At 23.2% G+C, this 27413-nt stretch overlaps 1 protein-coding gene across 2 annotated transcripts in view; it reads left to right on the forward strand.

The window, feature by feature from the left end:
• Nucleotides 1-27413, forward strand: part of LOC126900592 (uncharacterized) — a 117481-nt gene that overhangs the window by 36441 nt on the left and 53627 nt on the right. The window contains exons 1-2 of one of the 2 annotated variants that reach the window (XM_050676412.1): nucleotides 3926-3992; nucleotides 11961-12006. The exons of the other annotated variant lie outside the window; for it this stretch is intronic. Of the exons in view, the coding sequence (XP_050532369.1) occupies nucleotides 3951-3992; nucleotides 11961-12006 (88 nt within the window). The 5' untranslated portion in view covers nucleotides 3926-3950. Of the gene's footprint in view, nucleotides 1-3925; nucleotides 3993-11960; nucleotides 12007-27413 lie in introns of those variants that run through there. 2 annotated transcript variants of the gene reach the window in all.

The raw sequence follows: 27413 nt of genomic DNA on the forward strand, positions 1-27413 counted from the left end.
TAAGGTTTTAGTATAAAAAAAAATTATGTTGATTTGTTGATTTTTCAAAAAGTTATGGAAGTTTTAAGAAAAAAAAGTGAAAAAATTACGAAAATTAGCGATTTTTAAATTTGTAATTTTTTTGGATATTTCCCCCATTTGCGGGGAACGAGGGAATTTTTTTCAATTTTTAAGGGTAATGTCTTCAACTAGATACGATTTGTGATCTTTTGACGTATTTTTGAAAGAAATCGGTCCTATGAGAGCTGAGAAAAAGTGGCAACAGACATAAAAAAAAAAAAAAACACATCATAGTAAAATTAATACCTTCTCCGCTTCGCATCGAAGCTAAAAAAGAAAAAACGAAATATCTAAATAAAATCAATAATGCAATGAATAAAATAAAATACAAAGAAAAAATATATTTAATTGACATTTTTAGAATATAAATATTCTTGTAATATTAATTACCATAATTTTCCAATGTATTAAGATTTTATTTTTACCATAATTTAAAGAATTTTCGGCTTAAATTTTAAATAAAACTGTTATTATTGTATACTTTCTAGAAAGCATGCTGATTAATCAAAGATAATTTCAGCATTAAAAGCAAAAAAATTTCTAAAAGGTAGAAGTCAGATACTGTAATCTTTTGAAAAAGTGCCCATCTTTGTAAAAGAAACAGTGTAAAATTCCGCCGATGATGATTATACTGTAGTATACGATGATAAATTTAGAAACTAAACTCCATTTCATTATGTTAACCGAGAATTAAAGAAAATTCTTATCAGTGCTATAATGCCTAAATGTATGTATAAATTTTATGGCGCCACTGATTCACCTTACATTACAATATGTACAATAAATTATCTGGTCCAGTTAAAACAACAGTTTTAATTCAAACTATTTAATTTATTTATTATATTTGAATTTATCTTTATACTATAATGGGTGTAAATAAAGAAAACATAAAAACATTCTTATCTCTAGAATTTTATTTTATAGGTTAAAATATCCAATATTTATTTATTTTTAATAGTATTTCATATTTTAAATCTAAAGAAATTTTGTTATTAAATTATATTTACCATTTTTTCGGTGTTTTTAAGTATTATCTAATTATTTGTTTAATGTTTTTTTATAGTATAATTTTAACGGTATCATAATAGTTAATAGTTTAAATATTAATAGTTTAGCTGAAATCGAGGGAGAGGCATCTCCATGTGTATGCTTTATAAAAATATTTTCACTCTCTTCAAAATATGAACCTGAAATTTTGAAACTTTCACAATATAAGGATAACTTTTAAATTTATATTTTTCCGTTTGTGTTTGATGCAGCTATAACCATTTTTAGTATTTAGGTAATATCCATAATAGATATTATATTTAAAATGTTCAGACAACACAAATTTGAACACGTAGAGCTTTTATTGCTTACTAGGCAATATTATAGTTCCTTCGTTGCTTGAATTGAAACCCAAAAAAAAAGAAAATACAAAACGTCTGGAGAAAAATATGGCTATGCAAATTAGATACATCCTTCTCTGATTTCGTCAATCGTTCCGATCAGTGACAACAAAATGAACAAATAATGTTGATGACTTTAGATTCTACCAATGATCTTTTATTTAACATCTAAATAATTTGTATATTAAATTAAGAAAAGACATTATTGTTGGCTTATCATGTTTTAACTTTTATATTATGCTATTACCCTATAAATAAAAAATGATTATGTTTTTTTTTTTAAATAAATGAATGTAAATACGTAAAAACAAACAGTCAGACCAGTTATACTGCAAATAAAGTTTTCATGTGTTAGTATTATTTATTATATACAAATTTAATTTAATTGGATTAATCAAAGCGTAAGTAATTTAATTTTCACGAAATAATGTAAAAATGTTATATTAACGAATTATAAAAAAACCTTTTTTTATAATATGTTAGTAAGGCTATACCATTTAAAACATTAGAATTAGTTTTGATCTTAAAATAATTCACCAACTCATGTATTTATTGGAAAAATTGTCAGTATATGCCATGTTAGTAACAAATGGTAACTCACAATTACAAATTTTTTTACATTTCATAAATTTTATTTTTTTTTTATCTGGATCTTCGTTTAATTAAGAAATTAATAACTGTTAAATTTTCACGCTAATATTTGAATGTACGGCATTGTTAACAAAATAGTATCCGTAAAGAGTGTCATTTTTGAATCGTTATTTTCTTTCAGTATCTGTTTATCATGCATTATTTTATTGGAATCCACTTTAGCACAAATAACGTGCTTTATTAACTGACAATGACACTGCGTGCACATCATTTTTTTAATGCTTTATTTTATATTTTAATGCGTATTTCAATATTTCAATATTTCAATAATAATTTATTTTTGATTAATCTCCCGAAAGAAACGCCTAATCGATTTTTTTAATGAAGATAGTGAATAGAGCAAGTGATGATACTCATTAATTAGCACTCTGTCATTGACATCAGGTTGTCCCTTCTTTAGGATTTTTAATAAAAAAAAGTTAAGAGAAAAAGATGACTATTCATTAAAAGTAGAATTATATAGATTTATCATTATATAAAATCATCTATAGGTTTAAGTTAAATAGGATTTAAATCTGTCATCAATCAAATAGAGCTTACTACTAACAGCTTTTCTTTTCCTTTCCTCGTCATAAAAATAAAATTTGATATTTCATAGGCATTTTAAGTTGAAGTGTTTCATTTTAAAAATGTTATACATCAATTATGATAATTTTATGATTTAATTTAACTGAATTTTAATTTCTGTTACGTATTCTGGTTTTAACAATTTACATGTTTCTTTACTTACTGAGTATCCTTTATAATACATATCTTTAATGAAATGTATTATCATTTTTTAAGACTGTGAAATAAAAATTTGTTTAAAAATAAATGAAAAATAAAATTAATAACGATTTTGATAGGTTATAATTTTTTATAATTAGTAGATTTATAAAATATAATATAATAATACAATTATTTTAACCAGTAGCGTATTAACGAGATGAGTAATTGACCTCTAAACCATATGTTTAAGGGATTCTTTTTCTGTTTATTAATATTTTTAATTATATAAGATGAATAAAAATAATCATTTATTATTTTTAAAGAAGGTTTCTTTTATTAAAAAATTTAAAAACACCAAGTTTTATATATATATATATAAAAAAATAACAATAAAAAATAAAAAAATACTACATTGTATGAATTGTTATATTTTAATATAAATATAAATATTTTTTTTTTTTTTGAGAAATTTCAGTTATTTTTATTTACATTTTTAAAACACTCCCCAGGAAGTTTTATCAATAAATTTAACAAATAAAATAACAACTTTTTTTCTTTTAAATATTTGAGAATTATCTATAAGCTCAGTTTTTAATAATAATTAATTAAGCGAAAAAATATTCATAAATTATTTTATATAGATATTTTCATAAATATTGATAATATTATAATATAATTAAAGTTGTCGTAAAATAAATTTAATTTTTACTAGAAATATATTTTTATTTCTAGTAGAATACTAACCATTGAGCATTACATTAATTAAAGAGGGAGTTTGAAACTCAACTTTACCCGTAAAATGTATTTCTTAAAATTGAACTATCTCATATTTGATAGACATTATTTATAGACATTACAAAAAGTTTTATTTCTATTTAGTCACTAATTGATTTCTAAACAAATGTACTAAATATCCAAAATTGAAGTTAAAAAATTCAATAATAAGTTCTTCAAGTATACAAATTGTCTTAACAAATAATGTGACTGTTTTTAGAACACATTATTGGAACACGAAGAATTAATGTTTTGAAACGTTAATTTATTTTAAATGCGCTTAAATTATTAAGTAATATAAGTTAACGTCATTCATGTAATAGTTTCGCGTTAAAGCGAATAAACGAGTTATAAATTTTAAAACAAATCATGAAAAATTTAGAGCAAATCAGCAAAAACCCTTCAATTAAAGTAAGTATTACTTGAATAGGATATTTAACTGGAACTTGATTAATTATTCTTACTTTGATCTAGATTTTACTTAAAGTTTATTTTTCTATTAGTTTTGTTGACATTTCATTTTGTTTTGTTAATACAAATGTTTAGATTTATTTTTCGCCGAACAAAGATACTTTTTAAATAGAATTTTCTCACGTAATTTAATGAACTGTAATAACATAATTTTGATGATAAGTAAATAATAATAATTTAATTTTTGGGGTTTTTTTTTAATAAGTGTTTATTTTTATGCATTAGATTAGTTAAATATACAAAATACTCGTTTTTGTAGGCTTATTTATTTTAATAGTTTTGATAGAGGTATCTTAAGATAAAGTTGTTTTAATTTAGTATTTTAATCACGTAGATACTTTTTTAATTCTTGTAGTTTGTTAAGGTATTTTACAGTAATTTAACATTTAGTGGTATTGAATCTACACAAAGTGTTAAGAATGTTAAATCAAATAATGTACTACAAATATCATTGTTATATTCATTTAAAATTTTGAAACTAATCAATTATTTAAATACAATAGTTTGAGAGTTTCTTTATTAAATATTTCAATTATGTAAAAAATTATAAGGAATTAAAAAAATACAAAAATATTGAAAGCTTAATTTTAACCTAAGTGAAACATCTGTTCGGCTAACTTACTAAAGTACAATTTTTTTTTCGTAATATAAATGTGCGCTGATAAATGTTAACGGTAACAGATGGCAATTTTCCGAGTTGAAAGCAAAGAGAAAATTAGGCCGATTGAAACTTAAAAAAAAAAAATTACTCCACTAAATGTTTGAGGCAATTATTAAACTAGGAAATTTAATAAATAAATAAATCTCTTCCTAACAATTATTATATACAAAAACTTATAAAATTATGTATATTTCTTATACATATAAAAATATTAAAATTTAAATTAAAAAAATTATTGATAAAAAATAATATAAAAATATTTTTTTTTATTGAATTATAAGTGTCAATATAGAACAAACATATAACACTTATATAATGAAGGCATTTTCTAAAAACATTACTTTAAGTAAATTATTTTTCTGAATACTTTTCGTAATATAATAATTTTTTGGTATTTTTATAATTTTTTAATAATAGTTTACGATTTACAAAAAGGTTCATCAAATATTTTTATATTCCTAATATATATTAATATATATTATTATAATATATAAGACTTGATATTAGTAAAACTTATTATTTAAAAATTAAAAAATGCAATATTGTTTATTATCTGGTCAAACCACTTTTACATTTTTTAAAACAACTAGTTTTAATTAATCATATAAGTATTTAATGGAAGATGACTCATAAAATCTTTTTGCTCATTTTTTGTAAAAATATAATTATAAAACAAAAAAATGATGAATTATGTTTTTAATTATATACAATTGAAATATTATTATATTGGTCAAAATGTAATAATGTTTATTGGCATAAGTATTACCAAAAATATAAAAACGTTACTGGAGAAATTTTTTTTTTATCAAAAAGTATAAAAATAAAAGTCGTTTTTTAGTTTTTGAGTTGACAGTCCATCAGCCTCTCTCAATAATATTTTTTATTCTTTGAAATACGAATGACAAAAAAAAGTTAATAGCTTAATGTTATACTAAGTAAGAATAATTATCGTTTACCCAGGTGTATATAAGCTAGAATATCAGTATGTAATATCATGAAATTTTATTAACTAAAATCAATAATTGTTTATAAATTTTATCATAACATAAGTGAAAAAATCTGAATTTTTTATTTAACTTTAGCTATACGATTTATTACTCAACTGTTTTTTTATTATTAGGGTTTTATTACGATAGTAAATTTTATTACAATAATTAAAAAAATATTAGTTATAATTTTTTTAACTAATGTTAGTTTGTAAAATAAATCTATAAAATATAATTTGATTTAAATTATTTCAGTTTATTTTCTTAATTTATTATAATAACTTAGTATTTTAACTTTAAAAAAAATAACTTTAAAAATATTGTGGATCTTGTAAGGATTGCTCTTTATTTTTTTTTTACATACCTGCCATAAGTGTACTACGACACATTAGATTTTGATAAAATACAACGTTTTATTTTTCATAATTTTTCGTAATATGAATTAAATTAAATTATTTTAAATATATTTAGAATTAACTAAAACAGTTTAAAATTTAGTTTTTGTTTTGTAATTTAATAAAAAATTATAAGTTTAGGAGTATAATTTACAAATATTTTAATACTATAGTTATTTTTATTTGTCTGGATTTTCTTTAGTAAATATATGAAAGTAACCTTATTTTTGGTTTTGCTTGTTAACTGTATTAATAATTAAAAATAAATAATAAAAGACTTTTATTATATTTTTAAAAAAGTAAAAAACTATTAATAGTTTTTTGCTTGTATTTAGTAGTTATAACTATTGATACAATTAAAATAATTGATATTAGAAAATTATAATGTAATTTGATTTTCTAAATTACAAACGTCAGAAACAATTTTGTTTAATTATTGAGTTTGGTTATACATATAAAGCTTAAAGGAAAATTTTAATTGTTCTTTGTTGTATTATATCAGTATTTCTTTGTATGTTAACTTCATAAAAATAAACAAGGGATATAAATTTAAGTTTTCAATAACATAAAGAGGGTTAAACATTAAGTCTTTGAAATAATTTAACGTTTTTTAGTTTGTTTGAATTAAAATAATATTCATCGTTTTTTTATCAATACAATTAAATTAACTAAAAGTTTTAGTATGTGTAAAATACATACATATTTACATTAAAAATAATAGCGTATATAATGACGTGAAAGTTTGTTCATACTTTGTATGACCATGGGCGTTCAACTCATTTTTTTTTTTATAATATTATTGAATATAAAAAAATACTAAGTTTTAACTTTGTTATTTAGTAAATTTATTAAATCAATACTATATTAAATTAGCTTTTTAATTAATCATTAATCCAACACTATAAAAGTTCAATAAAATAAATCAATTATTTTCTAGCTTTATTCATTAATTCAATCATTTTTAAAGTACGTTTACTTTGAAAAATATCTACAAAAGTTTAATAAAACAAAACGAAGTGTTCGATTAAATTAATATAATTTTAGTTCTACAGTAAAAATTGAAATCTTCGACTTATGTTTTATAGTTGTCAAAAAAGTTTAAATGAAAATAGAGAACTAACAAATATATTTGAATGATTTTGTGTATTGTGTAAATACATTTATAAATCAATTAGTTATTTTATTAGGAGTAAGTCTTAAATTTCTTGGTGTTGACAGACAGGCGAGAAATGTTAAAACGTTCACTCGACATGATTTTGTGTGGTAAGTGTTGATTTAAAGAGTTAATGAACTAAACGCAAAATGAGGTGGAAATATTAAACGTTCTTACGTTATTTAGTATTTCTTGTATCCTGACAGTACAGATTTTTGAAAAACGACTATTACCTTGTCAAGACACTGATGCGTAAAAGTTAATGCTACTCGACTTTATAAAGATAGTTAAGTAAGGTATTTTTCAATAGACCGAAACATTTATTTAATTTTTTATATAAAAAAATCTAAAAGATAAAAATTACATTTATATTTGTATTTATAAAAATACATAATATGTACTAATTCTAAGAGTTTATTACATTAGATATTCCAATTTACCTGATTTGAAGTGAATCAACACACATAACATTTTTGCTTTTGTACTTTTAAATAAAAAATATTCATTTAAATTAAATAACTGTATATTAGCGAACTCCGTCCAGTTAATTTCAAACATTTTAGTTTATTTATGGATTTTTAAACACTATTTAATTTTATATCTTGTATACAAAACCACCAGCAAAATGTACTTGAAAGTTAATTTATTTTAGGTTCGATGTGAATCTGAGATAGTATTAATTTTACCATGATGTGTTTATTTTTTATTATTATTTTTTTTTGTGTGTCTGTCACTACTTTTTTCAGCTCTCACTGGACCGATTTTTCTCAACGATACGTTAAAAGACCACAAGTCGTATCTAGTTGAAGAAATTACCCTCAAAAATTAATAATTTTCCTCTCGTTCCCCGTAAATGGAGGAAATCCTCCAAATAATTACGATTTTTAAAATCGATAAATTTCGACATTTTTTCATTTTTTTTCTAAAAATTGTCATAATTTATTGAAAAATGAACAAATCAAAAAATAATTATTTTTTATATTGAAGCCTTAAGTTATTCACTTATTTTTATATAATATTTTTGAAAATCTGACCTTTTACTTGCTCATAAGAGGAGACTCAAAACTTTTTTAACAATTTTGAAAATGTTTCGGAAATACTGCGTCCTTTAAACACAAGTCAAATTAATGCATATGTTATGTACTATAAATTAAAAAAAAAAAAATTGTCACGACGACTTATCTTCTACGGCTGCCGTAGTTAAAAAAAATACTATTTTTGTGTTCAAATTTTATTTATTTATTTTATATTAAAAAAAACTTAAAAGAGTTTGGCATAGTAATGAGTCCACCAATAAATATGGAATTTACACGAATCTAACTTACATTAACTATAAATTTATACTTATTTTGATTATTTTGCCTCTCCAAAGTTAAGTAAAGCTTTTTGAATTTTTGAAAATTTGTATAAAAAGTAGAATTTCTTCAACTTATCTTTTGAAAATGTTCCAGGAAATCAGGGTTTTTTAATATATTCCAACTATGCTATGACCCCACTGTGCTGCCGTTTTTTAATTTGATTATTTTTAAATCTAAATTACAAAGTACATTCAGAATTTAAGGTATAATAATATCCACCTAATATCTGGAAAATTATTTTTGATTATTATTTGTTTAATTACATTTCTCGAGTAATGTTTTACTATTTATTTAATCGTCTATAGAGAATTTTTTATTTATATAATACACGTTCAATAAGGAACAAGAAGGCTGGAGTAAAATACAATTTAAACGTAAGCCTATTCAAGCAGTTTGTATTACCCGAATTCTCTAGGGTGGCAGTAACTTAATTTTAAAACTCGAATTCAACAAAAACTATAACTATTGTATTAAAAACCCAATCTCTTTTTCATTGCGAATGTTGATCTTTAGAGTAGAATTTTGATTGGTTTTAAGATGATTCTAAACAATGTGTTGGCCTTAACGGGACTAAAAATATAGTGAAAATTGGTTTGTTTAACTACAACACATTATTATTTTATTCTAAAGATAGTGTTTTTTACGTTTAAATGAAAATTGTGTTTATTACGTGACTAACTACTCAGATAAGTTTTTACGTGTACAAGAAAGTGTCAAAGACATTATCTGTAGTGACAGTGCAAAAAAATTATGTTCAAGTATTTTAACATTAAATCACATTGTGTTCTTTTTTCCTTTTTGAACTTAAATGTTCGAGAATGAATTTGGTGTTTTAAATAAAAATGAAAATACAAAATTAACTGATAATTAGGATTCTTCATTATACGAAATGTAATAAAAAACTTAGGATGAATGATAACCGTGATGGTTATAACTGGTGCTCAAAGGGGTGAAATTGAAATTAACTGTTACATAGAGGTAGAGATTGCAGAAGTGGCTAATTTTATAATGGTAAATAAAAAGTTCATAAGGTAGGGTGGATTGCCTACTCCCTTATCTTTTCTTTTAAGAGCCACTAAAATGTTTAGTGTAACAACGATTACATTAAAAATATTTATAATTTATATTGTTTTCCATACTCTGTTATATTGAAACTTCGAATGCTCAACTGTTCAAGATTTGACAATTTCACTGAACTTGAAAACTTGATTAATTTCACATGTTAATTTAAATAGTGATTAAAAGAAAACTTTATAGCTAATTCCTAATTAGTAAGGTAATCAAATCCTTTTTGATGTTTTATCATTATCACTTTTTTGGGATGGTTCGAGTTTCAGATTAAATAAATGATCACGTCAATACCTACCATTTTATTACTTTTATTCATATAAAGAACCAGAACTTTATTTGTTGTTTTGTTAATATATGAAAAAAAAAAATTCAATGTACAGCATACATACTAAACATTATATTTTATTATAATTTATATATATATTATACTCTGTTCATGTTGTGAACATTACCAGCCGTTATACAACTCTATACACTATAATTATATGAACAGTCAGGGGATGGGGGGCACTAAAACTTTAGTTCCTTTTGTTTTCTTTGCATTTTATATGAAACTTTTACAGTAGTCATTAATCAAAAGTTAAAAACAAAATGGTAAATTATTTGACCCCAAGTTGAATATCATAAAAGAACCAAAGCGATACTTTTTTCTTCCCATGTTAAGGGTCGTCAAAAATGTTTCATGCTCTCTGTTGGTTCTGTAGTAGAATATGTTTACGCTTTTCGTGAAGCGTTATCATAAAATACTGAATCTCTAAAGTTATAATAACTCATATTTTAAATTTATAGTTTACTATATTGTTATTTTTTTAATATTGTAGAAAAAACTATACTATTATAATTATATGAAATAAGTTAGTTTTTAATTAATAATTATAATTATATCATTCTTTTTAGACATAATTATTTTATTTTTTAATTTATAATTATTATAAAGTAAATTATTATTGTAACTCAAATAACAAGTTAAAATAATAATCAACGTTTTAATTAAAGTTAAAAAATTTTGAACTAAAAAAACATCTATTATTAGTAGATAGAATATATAAATAAAAAATTGCATTATAGTAATTGGTTCTCGCTGTCTTGTATTTATAAAAAATATTGAATGATACGCTAAAATAATATAATGAAACAACTGTTTAGTTGTTCTTTAAGAAAAAGTTTCAGAAATAATAACTCAGTAGGAATTAATTTATTTTATTTTTAGTTACTCGCTACAAAATTATCCTTTTAGATACCTTACCTATAGGTACACGGTATGTCACAATAAAATATTTACTGTATATATTTAAACAAATAAATAATAGTTAATTTTAACTTGCACGGTTCTGTATGGTTTAAACCCTTAGTTATTTATAATGACATTACATATAAATAATAATTAAATAAAAACTTTATAAATGTTTTAACAATCAAGTAACTACGTAAAGTTTTTATTAAAAATTTTCTAAAGATTTTTTTCTTAATTTTTTCTTTAAACACCAAGATGTTTTAAAAAGCGTTATTAATTTTTTTCACAAAAATCAATTTTTCGTATTAAATTAAGTACATTGCCTATAAAAGATAATTTTTTCAAAAAAAAAAAAATAATAATATAAAATGATAAAAAAGTATTTTTCCATTAATTACACGAAAATGTTTTCACTTTCATTATTAAAATATAGTTATTATTTTAGCGTCTCACTAATTAATAATGGAATTGGAAGTGAAAATTTGTTAGATATAATTAAAGTAGTACTTTTGTAGAAATGTTATGCATCGTTCAGAGGTTTACAGTACTTGCGTTTTAATTGGTTGCGGAAATATTTGATTTATATGTTTAATATCGGCACTCATGTGTAAATATATTAAGAAGTCATTGACTAGACTATTGGTTGGCATCTAGTTGGGATTGGATCCAAATATTTTGATTCTATGCAATGCATGCAAACTTCGATTTTTTTAATTATATGAAATTAAAGACGATTAGTAAAAACTTAACAGTTCACATTATTTAAATATGACTGTACACGTTAGTTATGAAAACTTTAATAAACATACCACACACAGCAGTGTAGCATAAAAGCCTATATATAACGCCGTCTATTTATATGTATGAATTTAATTTAAAATAAAAAATACTTAATAATTTCATTATTATTTTAGTCACGTTGTTAGAACTACGATAAACGGATAAACAATTTGTTTTCAAGAGTTATTCTTAAATATTTATTATTTTTCATTCAAGACATGAATGAGTATTTTTGTTCATTACTTGATTGCAGATTTTATATCTTTGCAGGAATCAGAAAACAATACAATCTTAAATAATATCAAGAGTGATATTGGTAATATTTTAAGCCAATTTGCTATCTAATAATTGAATTAAGCTTAAATGCATGGACATGACAAATAAAAAGTAATTTGTCACTGTGTGTTGACTCAACGGATAATAAGTCTGATCTTAGCTATCGGTACGTTACGAGAAGCGATAGTTTGATTGTACTCCTACATTACTGACATATATTATCCATTTAATTCCATAGCTAACGTAAGCTCATAAATGTGGGACTATTTATAAATTAAAATGGAATCGGAAAAATGTTTATACGGATATATCTTTATATATTACTCTAATAATTCAATGGGAATTTTTTTGCTAATATAACTGTACTGCTATTAAGTAATGTAATCATAACAATTATCGTTTAATAATATTTTGAAACCAGTATGCATTGTTATCTCCGAAGATGACTTTTATGTTAACTGAAAAGAGTTTGACATTTGAAAACGAAACTTAAGATATAAAATAAAATTATTTTAGACCAAAGAAGAAATATATTCAAGGAAATTTTTTTAAAGCTAGCCACTCAATTTTTTTTAAAACAATAATTATCCTTAGAAAATTATTTTTGGTAATTTTTAGTTTTATATATTTCTTGATTTATTAATTATTAATTACTTTAATTTATTATAAATAAGTTAGTTAAATATTTATGTTGCCATTTAAAAAAATTAAAGCTAGCATTCTTATAAAGTATAAAAAATGAATTAAAACGTAACTAATAACTGAAAAATTGAAAAGTATATGAAAATAAAAATATCAAAAATAATTTTTAACGTAATTATTATTTTAAGATAAATTGAGTGTCTAACATTAAAAGAATTACTTTGTATAAAAGCATAGATTTATTTAAAATATTAACTTTTAATAAATGTCGATAGCTCAAAATTTTGTCATTCATATCAGTCAAATGATCCACAACGGTAGAGTTACAAACCCAACTAGAAATCGTTGAAAAATTAATGTAATTACTGTTATTGTTGAAAGGTACGATTTATTACTAGACCGTTCCACATTAAGTTATTCATTGATTTTATTTATTTGGTGCAATAAAATTTCGAATTTCTACACTTCTTACTTTATATACTTATTTGTTACCAACAATGGTGTAAATGCATTAATCTATAACGACTACCAATTTATTATAAATAAGAATCATACATTTTTGTATTGCTACCAAATAGTTATTCAATAATTTTAGGCTAGACTCAAATATTACAATTTTACACGAAAGGCCAGCAAACTATTGTAAAGAGCAATAAGATATTTGACCCTAGCTTAAAGCAAATATCAATATGACAACAAAAAGGGTTCTTTTCCAATTTTGACGGTCTTGGCATTAGAAGTATTCGTTTTGTGCCAAAACATATAATTTTCAAACAGACAAAGCTAAACAGAGTGAAAGAAGTTTTTGTTAACATCTGTGACAGACAATTTGATGCAAACTCTATCCCTTTATTATCATTGTATACATACTCAGTGGTCACTGAATACAATCAACTGTTGAAATTTTGTCCTAACTACACAATATACACATGTAGACATATTAGTCATGTCAGGACCTAAAATTATTCTCATTTGGTTCTATTTACCGGATATTTACGATAACCCCGAATCTCAGTCATGCTGACAATCAAGATACATATACATAATCCATAATTTGTGTGTATATTAATATAAATGTCTTTATAGATGAAGAAATTGTTCATAAATAAATTTTATTTCACTTTAAATTTAGTAAATAATTTGTTAAATTAATTATGTAGTATATTTATAATTACAGTACCACAAAATATTAAATATTTTATTGTATTAATAATATTGATTATTACAGATTAGAATACTTGACAAATATTGTTCCAGTGTTATAACTATAAATTTATTTATTTTACACAAACACAAAAGTAGACAAAATGTTAAAATTTTGGAGATTTTAACATATAAACATGCTCTTTGGTATTCTTTCGAAATGATTTACAATATGATGACATTATAATACCTATAATGGTGTGGTAATATTTCTTACTGATATATGTTTATAATATTGTATAGTTACCAAAAGTGCCGGTATAAGCGGCGTTATAGTATTTTTACTTTCGAATGAGAAAATTTTCCACGTTATTAACCTCAGAGTTTATGACTTAGATGTTTTTGTGCTAACGTACACTTGAGAAAATGCAATGCTCTTTTGTTTCTATTTTTATAGTTTGTAAGGCTAAGATAATCCTTTAATAATTGGAAAGTTATACACAGACTGCCATTATAAATATTGAATTCATGAATAATTAATGTAAATCCTTCAAATATTTAAGAAGATAAAAAAATAGACTTTGATTGTTTATTTTTCTAACATAAAGTTTCGTTTTTTTTTTGAACTTAACTTGCAATTGAGAACTGCAATAACAAAGTTTTATAAATATTATTTTTATCGTTTTATTCTATAAGCCTTATAAATCAAATTAATAACAAATATTATGGTATCTTATACTTAATTATTTTAACTTAATTTATATATTGGATAATGGATTTTATAACCATAAATGTATACACATTTTAAATGAATTAGTCATCTAATTTAACAAAGATTTAAATTAAATTAGCTTGGAGTATTATGTTACAATATTGATTATGACCATAAAACTACAATGTTAAGAACTTTAATAAAGATATTCACAAAATCAACACAATATTATGCAATTAAATTCCACACACGAAATAACTAAAAACAAAAACATAATCATCATGTGTTGAACAAATCATTCACAAAATTAATATTCATGTGATTATTTCAATTTAAATACTAATTTATAAAGATAATTATGGAATTTTAATTAGTATAAACTAATTATTTCATTTTGGTTTACATTAGATTTACAATCACAATTTAAATTACTTAGATTATTCGAGTTCATTTTAGTAAATATTCGTTCGGAGGTGCACAGTCAATTTTTTTTCGGTTAATTCAAATTAAATTATTCCTTTAAACTATATACTAACTACATAAAAAATGTATTCTTTTAGTATAATTTCAAAGTAATTTTAGTTAGTCGATCATTACATTTTTTTATAATATAATTGTCGATTCCTACTTACTCTAATACCTAAATAATATTATTAGTCAACCTTTTGGCGTCATACAGTGTACGCCACTAAATCCGTTACTCTAATCAGAGAACTTAAATTTTAAAGAGGTAATTTCATAATTTATTATATAATTTATAAATATAATTTATTATATTATATTATATTATATTATATTAGGTAATTTCAGATTATTAGTTTTGGCATTAGTACTGATCTCTTTTATAATAAAATTCTTTATCAAGAGAAAGTTCAAAATCGACTGTATTTCTTCTTAAATAATTTTTAGATGGGTATCAATCATAATAAATATGCTCACATGGAAAATTTGGTATGTTTGTCTGGTACATCTCACAACTCTGCAATATCGTCATATAAATAAGTCAACTTGAGAATCTTGAAGCATAATAATATTTTATTTCTATTCATGATCAGCTCTATGTACACAAGTATAATTATATGTTAGAATATTGAGTACATTTATGTAAAGCTAAAACTGAGGAAACTATTTTGCACAAAGCACAATATACCTCCGAGTTTAAACAACTACCTATTGCAATGTATACTTAATTATACAAACAAATATATTCAAATCACATGTAAAATCTCGAAACTACATTACACCCAAAAACAATATGAGAAAATTATGTCAATCAAATATTGTAAAGTGTCAGAGTAGTTTTAATAATATAGTTTTATCTATTGTTATTTTTGCCTAAAAATACAAAGTTTCTTGATTTTTAAAAGTACTTATCTAATAATAAATAATTTATTTTTCAAATATTTATTAAGTTAACAAATCGATAAAACAAGAAAAACCTCTATGTAATAATCTCTCTGTATGACGTCAAATATTTTTAAAAATTATTTAATTTATTATACTTATAATAATTTTCTTATGTTCTTATTTCACAGAAAACTCAAAAAGCTTTCTCAGCTGGAAACGTCTCTAATTTTAATTAATTAATGTGTACTACGAGACAAAAAATAAACATTTATATTAATTTATATGATAACGCTAAAATAACAAAAACAGGTCAATAATAGAAATTTTGTGATGGCATTAATGCGTTTGGCCTTTCCTCATGTATAAATGACTAGCTGTTTCTTATATTTTATCAAAACGTCAGTGTCGGAAACCTCATAATTTCTGTTTGGCGTAGGGCAAGAGAAACTGACCACTAGACGAAAAAGAGTTAATGTAACGGTATTATTTATTATACATATACCGCTCTTATTCAGGCGTATCAATCAATTTTATTTTTTTAAATGGGTTGATACTTGATATCCCAAATAATATATTGTACTTTGCCAAATATCCCTTGGGAATAACGCGACCTTAATGTGTTTGTTCAGCTTATCGGGCAGAGTTTAAAACTGACGAGCGTCCACTAGGTCCGTGATTTGTTGTACGCATCAGTTTTTGACAGAGCGTTATTGCCACCAAGCCCCAACATTTTAACCGTAATCTTTTCAACAGAGATTCTTATTTAAAAATGATTATAACGTTAATACTATCATTTGCCTTGTAAACTTTTAGTAAAACACCAGTAATATTCCTATATATTAACGTTACTTGCATAATGGTAATATAGTAAAAATGTTGATTATAACTTATTTATGTTAATGATCTTTGTTAAACATTTGTTTTTTTTTAATTATAATAATATAAATGTATATTATTGAGAAAAAAATATAGATATACAATTAATTAAATATTTTTTGTGGAGTCCTCATTTTGATTTAATTAAAAGACATGTATCGTATAAAGAGAACCGCAATTCAAATAAAAACCGCACGCAGAGAAAAATAATTAGAGTTACAATGTAAAACTTTTGCCAACTAGAGGCGGTAACATTTGGGATTATAGTTAATTATTTAGGTTAAATTTTTTGCACATCTTTAAAATAATAATAGAAGTGTCGAGTGTGGAAAAAGCATAGCTATTAAAAATAAAAAAGTAATAATAATAAAGATAAATTAGAGCACTAATTTCCCTTTAGGCTGACCTTGTCGTCGTATAAACCTGAGCATTAAACTGACATCCTTAGACATTATTTTACTACTTCTACTCCATTGTGTTAAAATTTGGCATGAAATTCATAAAACAATAAGGTATTATTGTATTTTATTGGTTGCAATTAGTTAGCAAATACGATACGAAAAGGGTTGATGTTATAAACGAAATAAACATAAAAATGAGTTAAATATCTATAGTTCTTTAATTAGATATTCTTTTGTTATACGCAAAGAAGAATACAATATATTTGAAAGTATTAAGCGTTTATTTTATTCGATAAACGAAAGTTGGTAAAGAAATGTAATAAAACGAATGTGAAATTTTGTCATAGCGAACCTTTTAGCAAAATTGTACTTGAGCCCTCGGGGTATTTAAGCTAAACTTGGGGGTATTAAAAAAAAAAAAAAAGAAAAATAGGTGGGAAATGATTATTCGGCCGGGTCGTTAAAAACTTTCCTATCAGCTGATAATAAAATTGCGTATTCGCTCTCCATAGATAGGAACGCTTTTAAACTGAAAAGTTTGTATAAGTACTTTTTTGGAAGAAACACAGATCTGTTACTAAACCTGGACGTAAATGTAATATCTAAACTTATAAGTGTATCATTACCACTACCGCTAAAGGGTTATCACTTCTTCAAAAAGAGGTTTTAGCTGTATAGGTATACATAAAACATTTACGATTTAGAGAAGTTCAATGTTCTGATAAAACATTGAGACAAGTAGCACTTAAAAAAAAATTTCTTTAATTTTTTGCGTTTTTACTTAATTGTAAAATTTTTTTAATTCAATATTTTATGCTACTCAACATTTTTTTTGAAATGTTTTTTATTTTGTTTGTAAAATATTATTTATAAGAGCATGCATTTTTATATTTTAAATATTTTTTTGTAAAATTAATGGTAAATAAAATTGAAATCACAATAAAATTACACAGACAAAATAAATTAACTTAATAATTAAGCCCAATATTCAGTTTATTATATACATAATTTTATACAGGGTGGGCCACCACTCACTGACAACTTAAATAACTTTTGATCCACTTAATATTATTTTTTTAAATAATAGTTATACGTTAGGTCTATAGCTATATCTCAATAATTAATTTTTTTACATTTTATTAAAAATATTAATTACTTTTAAATTTTAAATAAAATGTAAAAAAAAATTTAATATAGCTATTTTGTAGAGTAGAATTTAAGAAAAATTTTAGTAAAAAAATATCTTATTAATATTCAGTAGTAAATATTCTGTAGCGTTTTGAAGTTTGTGAAAATTTGAATTTTCATGTACTATTTTACGGTATTAAACATTGAAATACGTATTGAGAAAAGGACAGAAGAAAACGCTATCTTTTCAATATACTTTTGAATGAGAGTGATAAGTAATAATTGCCTTATCTAATTTCTTATCATGGTATTAATGCCAAGTTTGTAATGTATACACATTATCATCATATGTATACACAGTAATCATGAAAAGATAGCGTTTTCTTCTGTCCTTTTCTCAATACGTATTTCAATGTTTATAACCGTAAAATAGTACATGAAAATTCAAATTTTTACAAACTTCAAAACGCTACAGAATATTTACTACTGAATATTAATAAGATATTTTTTTACTAAAATTTTTCTTAAATTCTACTCTACAAAATAGCTATCTTAGATTTTTTTTTTACATTTTATTTAAAATTTAAAAATAATTAATATTTTTAATAAAATGTAAAAAAATTAATTATTGATATATAGCTATGGACCTAACGTATAACTATTATTTAAAAAAAAAAATCAGCTAAAAATATTAACTGGATCAAAAGTTATTTAAGTTGTCAGTGAGTGGCGGGCCACCCTGTACAGATACAATTATTTATCTACATTTGTTGAACATCAGACGCATAATTTAATTCAAAAGCAAATATTTATTTATACTAATTATAAATATCTAGTATAGGGTACTTCGTATAGTTATAAAACAGTTAAGGATTTATGGAACTTCAAAATTATATAACAATTAATTCTTTACGATTTAACGTAAAATATCTAGATTTAAAATCAGTAGTTTCATTTACTTTTAAACTTTAAGAGTAACTTTTAGTGATATAAATAAAATTCAAACATACTAAACTGAATTTTAGTATAAAAAACCGAAAATGCCCTGTAACTGAATTTTGATTGCTCATATCATATTTAAATGTCAACATTAGCGATTTAAATTTTCCATTCAAGTCATGTGTCAAAAATTAGCAAAATCACACAATTCTGTTTATAGATAGTTAAAGTTACAATTAATGCCCTTTTTCTCACTTATTGGGGGGTGTTCAGTAATTGAACCTTTACTTTATATACTTTCAACAAGTAGAAATCATATAATAGAATTAAACTTGTTAAAATACACATATTGTTAAAACAAAATTTTATTATTTATATATAAGGGGAACTTTATCCCCTTAAAATTTTTGTTCATACATATATACTCAGGTATAAATAGCATTATATAAATCACGATAATGTCTCTTTTTATTATCTGAATTTGAATTTTTTTTAATTTATAGAAAATATAGTATTATTATAAAGTTAGGATGATTTAATAACCTCTTTCCCGTGATATTTTAATTAATTTGGAATATTTTTTTGGTGAGAAAACTCAGATTTTTAAATATTACAATCAAAATAACCTTATTATTTATTATAAAATAATTTTTCTTTTATCATTGTAATCTTTTTTATTCTGCAGATAAAACAACTATGCGCATAATGATTTATACTGGGAAAAAAGTTTTTATGAATTTGATATTTTTTAATTTGTAATATCTGCAGTATAACTCTGTGACTTATGAAGTGATCGAAGTGTCGATAGTATATTGATGAAAGCCCAAAGAAATACCTTGTCAGTGCAGTTCTGACTTCAGTTTATACAGAAAAATAATAAATGGCATCTATTTATTTTTATTATAATAACACTTATTGATTTTGTTTCTTTTATTAATACAACCCTTCGTTAAATTGCTCTTGTGTAAATTTAAATTCATGTGTACTAAATAATGTGTCATCATGCGTTGAATTTAATTCAGGGGTCACAAAAAAATTGTTCTTTTTATTTATTTTATTTTATGTCAAATATATACTATTTAACGTTAAATGTAAATATTTCTTAGTTTATTTAATTTTTTTTAAATAACAAAAATATTCACAGTTAGAATTCCAAGTACTTCAATTATATTTATTATAATGACGTATAAACATCATTTATTATAACAATTTAAAATGTGACATTTTAGTTATTTCAAAGAAATAGAAATTATTTTATTCTAATTATCCTTTTATTAGTTCTAAAAACTAAGACTTATTTTACATTTTTTTACCAGTAAGTTATATAATATTTTGTAATTACAAAAACAATAGTTTATATACAGACGTGTTTATTTTATGAAAGTTCTATTTAAACACAATAGAATAAGTATCGCTTGAAATAATATTTATTATTATTTAAGTTGAAAATAAATATTAGCGTATGTAAAACGGAAAATTTAATTCAAAGTTTTAAAAGTAAATAATTACAAACTTTTAAATTTTATTTATTTTAAATGTCATGTATATTTAATATAAAATTAAAAAATATTTTGTGTTATTATAGTGACTTTAAAAAAATGTGATCACTTATTTATAAAATATGTTGTTACAAATGTTATGAATCAAAATAATATAATTGCCCTTATTTGATGTAAAAAAGAACTAGTGGCTACTTTTAACTGATGAATGGAAAAAATAAAATAAAATTAACACATGACAAAAGAGAATCTCATCTTAAGTAGTAAACAAAACTCGTAAAAACAAAAACTCAATAATTCTCCTGAATGTACATTATGATCTCTTAAATTTAAACTTTTAGAAATTTATGTCATCGATAACTTCTCTTGAGAAATAATAGTACTCGTGAAGTGGATAATATGGAAAAAAGTGCACTACACAGCAAATAGTTGATATTTATTACTAAAAAAAGTTGTCTCGGCATTTTTGTGCTTTTTCATTTACACTTAAAGAAAACAAGTTAACTTTTAGGAATTCAAAGTGACAATGATGAAAAAATAACCTTACTTATCGTTATTACAATCGTGTTACTATATGGCGGTAAAGTATCTTAACTTTGTATGATATTAGTTTTTTTTAAGATAAAACATAAATGATTGTGCGGATGAAAATTTTATATCATACAAGAATCATCATTGTAATTATCATAACAAAATTTCAACATTTTTTACTAAATAATCTTATAGTTTATTTAGTTAATATATATGCATATAATTCATACAAATAATGTAATGTAGGTTTATGTTTATAACTTAAAATAAGAAAAAGAAAAAAAATATATATATTTTTTTTGAAACAAATATTTACGTGAATTGAAATTTTACAAAGTTACAATCACATAAACAACAAAAATTAATTAAATTGAAACTTGGAAAATTAAAAAAAAATAGGTTAAAAAAAATAAACGAAATTGATTTTTATAGAAAAATAAATATTTTTCGAATTTTTAAAACCTCTAAAAAAATGCACGTGTCATCTAATTAATTTTCATACATTAATTTTATTATAGCTATAGAGTTAATGTGTAAAATTAATTCATGAAATTACTTTACATTTTTATTATGTGTTTAAATTTTGTCATAAGTATGTTATGATGTAATTAAAATTAAAAATAATTGTCTTAGGGGCTATTTTTTCACAGGAAAAAAATATAGATAATTATATTACAAAAGATTGCATTATCACGTCACGAATTAGATTAAAGTAAATAAATTTAGATTAGTTTTCGTATTCTGTCGGTAATTCAGTGATGCTCAAATACGAAATTGAAATTAGAAATTACCTTGGATTATTACATAAATATTCTATTATATAATAAGACTTTAGTAATTTAATAGGCCGTTATACTCGACTGAAGAAAAACTAACTAAATTGGATTGCTAAATAAATAATGTTTTTAATGCTTAGTTCCGTTGCGACGTTTGATATGTAACTTGACCTTAAAGTAAATATTTTTGCATCTTAATATTAAATACACACAGCTTTTCATTACAACATCCACCAACCTTAATCAAAGGCGTAGCCACACAGATACCTGAGAACGGTTTAACATTCTTTTTTAATTGTGTTTTGGGTGGCTATTTGAGGATAGAATATGCTTAGACCCGCATGCACTGAATTTACTCTCAAACAGCGTAAACAACGCTATGCATAGTAAATAATGATTTACTAAGTGTACTTAAAATGTTCGTTTGAATATTAAATAAGGTAAAATACCGGTTGTAATAAAAACATTGGTAAAGAGAAATCAAAACATATTTAACTGCGAGATAACACTCAACAACTGTAATGAAATATGCGGACGTCCCCGGGAAACACAATACACAGTGATATTTGTACTTTGCAGTATAATCGACGTCACTGCGGTTTAACTTTACGCACGTACAATGTGCCCGTATTAAATTAAAACTTAACTGCTACTGAACACACCGATAAATCCGCTGAGAGCTATGTACATGCGGGTATCGTCTCCTATCCCAAATCCTATTGTCATTCAAAGTTACCTGGTCCAAACATATCCCCTAAATTATCAATGTACTTTACACCGTGTCGAAACAAAAGTCTACATTTTGATAATAATACATTTTCATAATTACAATATGTTTTTCATAGTGTTTAGTAGCTAAACTGCTACTAAATACTAACAACTGTTTAGTTGTTACACAATTCCGTAACTGTGTCTCTTAAGTTGTCAAATGATTGTACTAAAAGGTTTAAAAAAATCATTTTGCTAGTTACTTATGCAGTTAATTGAGTTTAAGGACAAACGTTGACATAATCATATCAACGTTTAAGTATAGATGTTAATCAATATCTATAATGATAAAAAAAAAAAATTTGAGTTAATTATAATTCTGTAAAGTTGAAATTCATTAATAAATCATTTTTATATTCCACGTTTATCGATTAATCATTACAACAAATTTTCATTTTAAATGTCATCGATTAAAATTAAAATTAAAAACTACAGTTTTATTCACTTCACATTTTAAATAAATCTTTATTAACTTATTTCTTTTAAGTATACAAATGAAAATGTTTATGATTAAAAATTAAATCCCTTTTTCATTTTCATAAATTAAATTTAGTGCTCTCAAACGGAAATCTGTCTTTTATTTATAACTATTATCAATAAATTATCATATTTTATATGGTTACATTTAATTCCTTGTAACCATAATTTAAATAAACCTTTATTTTTTTTTAAGTTTATTTAATTTTAATTTAACGAATAATTATTTCATTATGTAAAATATATTCAATTAATTTTTATTTGTGTATTTTATTTTTTAAGCACTCTAAAATAGATTGAGTTTAAAGTGTATATTATTTGTATTAAAAATAAATTAGACTTAACTACAATTTTTTTAGGAAAATCTAATTTCTAAAAAGTGCAGTTACTAGATACCTCTTGTACATTTTTGGTGGAGTATTTACAACATTAATTTAGATTACGAAATTTATCTTAAAATTTTAATAATCTTTTATTTTTTATTTGCTCTTAAATTTATATTTATTACCCTAAAGTCTTAGAAATATTTATTTTGTAACACTTTTTTTAGTAAATTTATAAGAAGGTGTAATTATAATTTAATATTCTTAAAATAAAAAGTTTTTAACGAAAAAATTCTTTAATTCCAAATATAGATACTCTTTAAAAAAAGAATAATTTGTTTGGGAACTATACAAAATATTCCTCTAAGACTGTATATAATGTACAAATAATGTAACATTGTATTATTAATATTGTAACTAATGTCCTTTGCTGTCAAAGTTTTAGGTTCAATAAAAAATAATAATGTTTTACTTATGAATTATGTGAATTAGTCAAAAAGACACTATATTTTAAGCGTGGGTCAAAATTGCCATTTTTATTTAATTCGTCTACCTATGCCTTTCTTTTAGTAAACGCAGGGTGACAAACTAAAAATATAATTAAAATTAAAGACGAAGATACACTTCATTTTACTTCAAATTAGCATTCAGTAAAGTATAATTTAGGACTATACAACTAATATAACATATCATATAAAATTTTAAATTTACGAAAAATGTAAAAAAAAATTTCCTAATAGAAATTTTGTAAAATATAATAAAACAAAGAAATTGATAAAAAAATATCTTATTCAGCAGTAACTTATCTGTAGCATTTTAAAGTTTATGAAAATTTGAATATTTGTGTTTAATTTTACGATTTCAAACATTAATTATTAATTGAGAAAAAGATAGAAGAAAATGTTTTTACGCTAAATATAAGTTGGTTATAAGTATGTAATTTTGTTGAATCATTATATTCAACAACAACAACTCATAGATAACTCATAATATATAATATAATTATATATTAAGATTATATTTTTATTTTGTTTTTAGTAATGCATTATTCTATATTAAAATATTTTTAATTCATCAATTATGTCAATTTTTAAATGTATAATACCAAATTATTTTGTTGTGAATGGAAATAAATTGATGTATACACTGAGTATATATATATATACATTTTTATCTGATAATCTTTTTTTATTAAAAAAAATTTTTTCAGACTAACCACTACTAAATTATGTCAATATACAGAGTGTTCAGTAAATAAGAAAACAGGTCAATTATTACAAACAATGAGAACAATAGAAACCCGTTTCCTGACTTACTGAACACCCTGTATAATATATACGTTTGTACAAAAAATTATTATTCTACAATATAAATATAAATTCTACTATTATTTGATAGTAATTTACAATGCGTTATTTTTTTTATTATATTGTAGATTAATTGAGGATGATAATAACATTTTTATTTTAAATTTTAAGAAGATCTCTCAATGTTGGTATGTAAATAAATCACACGAATACTTCTTACCGAGAGTTCAAGGAATGTTTAATTAACACATTACATAGCTTCCAATAATATATTTCAACCGTCTATCTTTAGGTAAACATTTGTATCATGGGAATTCATAATGAATTTTTTCACCTATTGGCCTAATTGACTCTTAGAGAAAAATAATTATCTATTCAAATACTATGTATACTCCTTGTGAATTGTAAAGTACCAGATTAATCAACCAGTTTGTTATGCATGGGCGGAACTTGGAAAAGGTATTCTTGGGAGTGACTAATTATTAGATGGGTATAATTGTTATTTTGTTTTAGTTATGTTAATCACGACCAAAAATAAGTAAATTAATTTTATAGTAAAAAATACCATAGGAATCATCTTATTAAAACTATTGCTCGATATTAAGGTTTGCCAAATCATTTTTCCAAGAATTTTATAGTTGAAAAAATAATCTATATTGAGAGTGAATTATTATTAATTTCGGTATATACAAAATTAATTTTGAATGTTTTATGATAAATTTGTATTTGGAATAAATACAATAAAACTAAAAACGATTAATTTAAACATGAAAAATATTACCGTAAGATTACAATATATTTTAGAGTAGTGGTCGTCCTACAATATATTACAATATATTTTCAAACAATCACTTTTTTTAATTGTAATAAAATGAATAACAACATTTCATTATTATAATACATTGAACTACAAACAGCTCATTCTTTAAAAACGTAATTTAATAGATTTTGTAAAAAGAATCTGAGAATACTTTGATCCAAATATCAATTGCAGAGTTTTTAATAAAAATGATACTGTAGAATTTTTCTTGTGTTGTATATCTCTTTGATTAACATACAGTATGTTTTAATTGAAAAGAAAGTGGGTTTCCTGGTATAGAAATAAATTATATCGGTTTTCACAAACGTTTTGAACATGACATAAAATATAACGCTATATACAGTCAAGTGTCTCTTTTGGTCTATGTCATTATGTTTACTTTCAAATATAAACCCTGAGGTATGAGTCCCTAGCAAACAAAAATATCCGGTTTGGAAATCGAATGAATTCCTCTTGAGTTGAGATAAGGGAATTTGTTTTTTGCTTTTATTCGCGTAATTTTTTTCATTCCATCTTACCACCACCACCCGTTCTACTTCCTCGTCCTTAAACTCATTGGCGATGACTGGAGTTTCAGTTTTACGATAGGAACAGCCATAAATAAAAACTCTCCTCCCTTTGAGAAAACAACAGAATAAGAGAATTTCACGTCGGCAGTAGATTTACGATTTTGTTAGTGCGCTATCCGTGAGAACCTCCGAAGTGTCGGCGATCGACTTATGCGCATCTTCTGTATATTCATCGTACTATTTGTTAGCCGGAAATATATTATTACACAATGTGTATTTATAAACATTGAAAACAACTGCCAACCTATGTCTAAATTCACATGTAGGTTTTATATATATTTGCTGTAATATAGTGTGCGTACTTTGGGGCGTTTATTGAGTAATAAGATATAGCATACAAGTATTGCTGAATGTACCTCGTAGAATGGATTATAATGATACCTACTAATGATATCACTTGCAAAATTTTATTTCCAAATTTGGTTTACTATTATAATACTTGAAAATGGAAGATAACTATCGGGTAGAATATTGAACATTTTTCTTAGCACTAAATTTGCTACAATGATCATTACACTCAACATAAACGACAATTAGTAAAATAAATAACGCTACATTTCCAAGAAATAAAGTCTATTTAGAGAAAATTATGGAACTCGTTTAAAAGTTCTGGATTAAAATTTGATATTTTTTAAATAAAATTTAATCCGGAATTGGATTAATTAAAGTTTAGAATTGGGTTATTACTAGTTTCTACTATTAAATGTTATCGATAATAGATGAAGGCTATTATTTGATTTTGGATTTTTATTTTTAGATAAACTGAGACCGTTTAAAGACGTTTTATTTTCTAATTAAATTTGAATTAACTTCGTACAGAACTTACCAAAACGCTTCTGCAGTTTCAAAAATACAGGAATCAAGTGAAGACTTTCATAGTTTAGTCAATATCAAAAACTTTTTACACAGTCTGTTAAATGTTTTATATCATAATATTTTCAATTGCAAACAAATACAAATAAACTTTAATTAGTTTTATACGATAAATCAGAGTACACACATATTCATCAATTTACTAATAATTTTACCATAATCATTTTTAATATTGTTTTTTTATTTTTTCAGGTAAGCTATTTAATTAAAAGCAAATTTTATGTATATCAACTGCAATTTCAACAAATAACTATGGTAAATTAATCAATAACATGCTTGTATATATGGATAATACAAATAGACCATCAATTTCCAT

This window comes from Daktulosphaira vitifoliae, unplaced genomic scaffold, assembly GCF_025091365.1.
Source record: "Daktulosphaira vitifoliae isolate Bord-2020 unplaced genomic scaffold, ASM2509136v1 Scaffold_3, whole genome shotgun sequence".
Lineage (NCBI taxonomy): Eukaryota > Metazoa > Arthropoda > Insecta > Hemiptera > Phylloxeridae > Daktulosphaira > Daktulosphaira vitifoliae.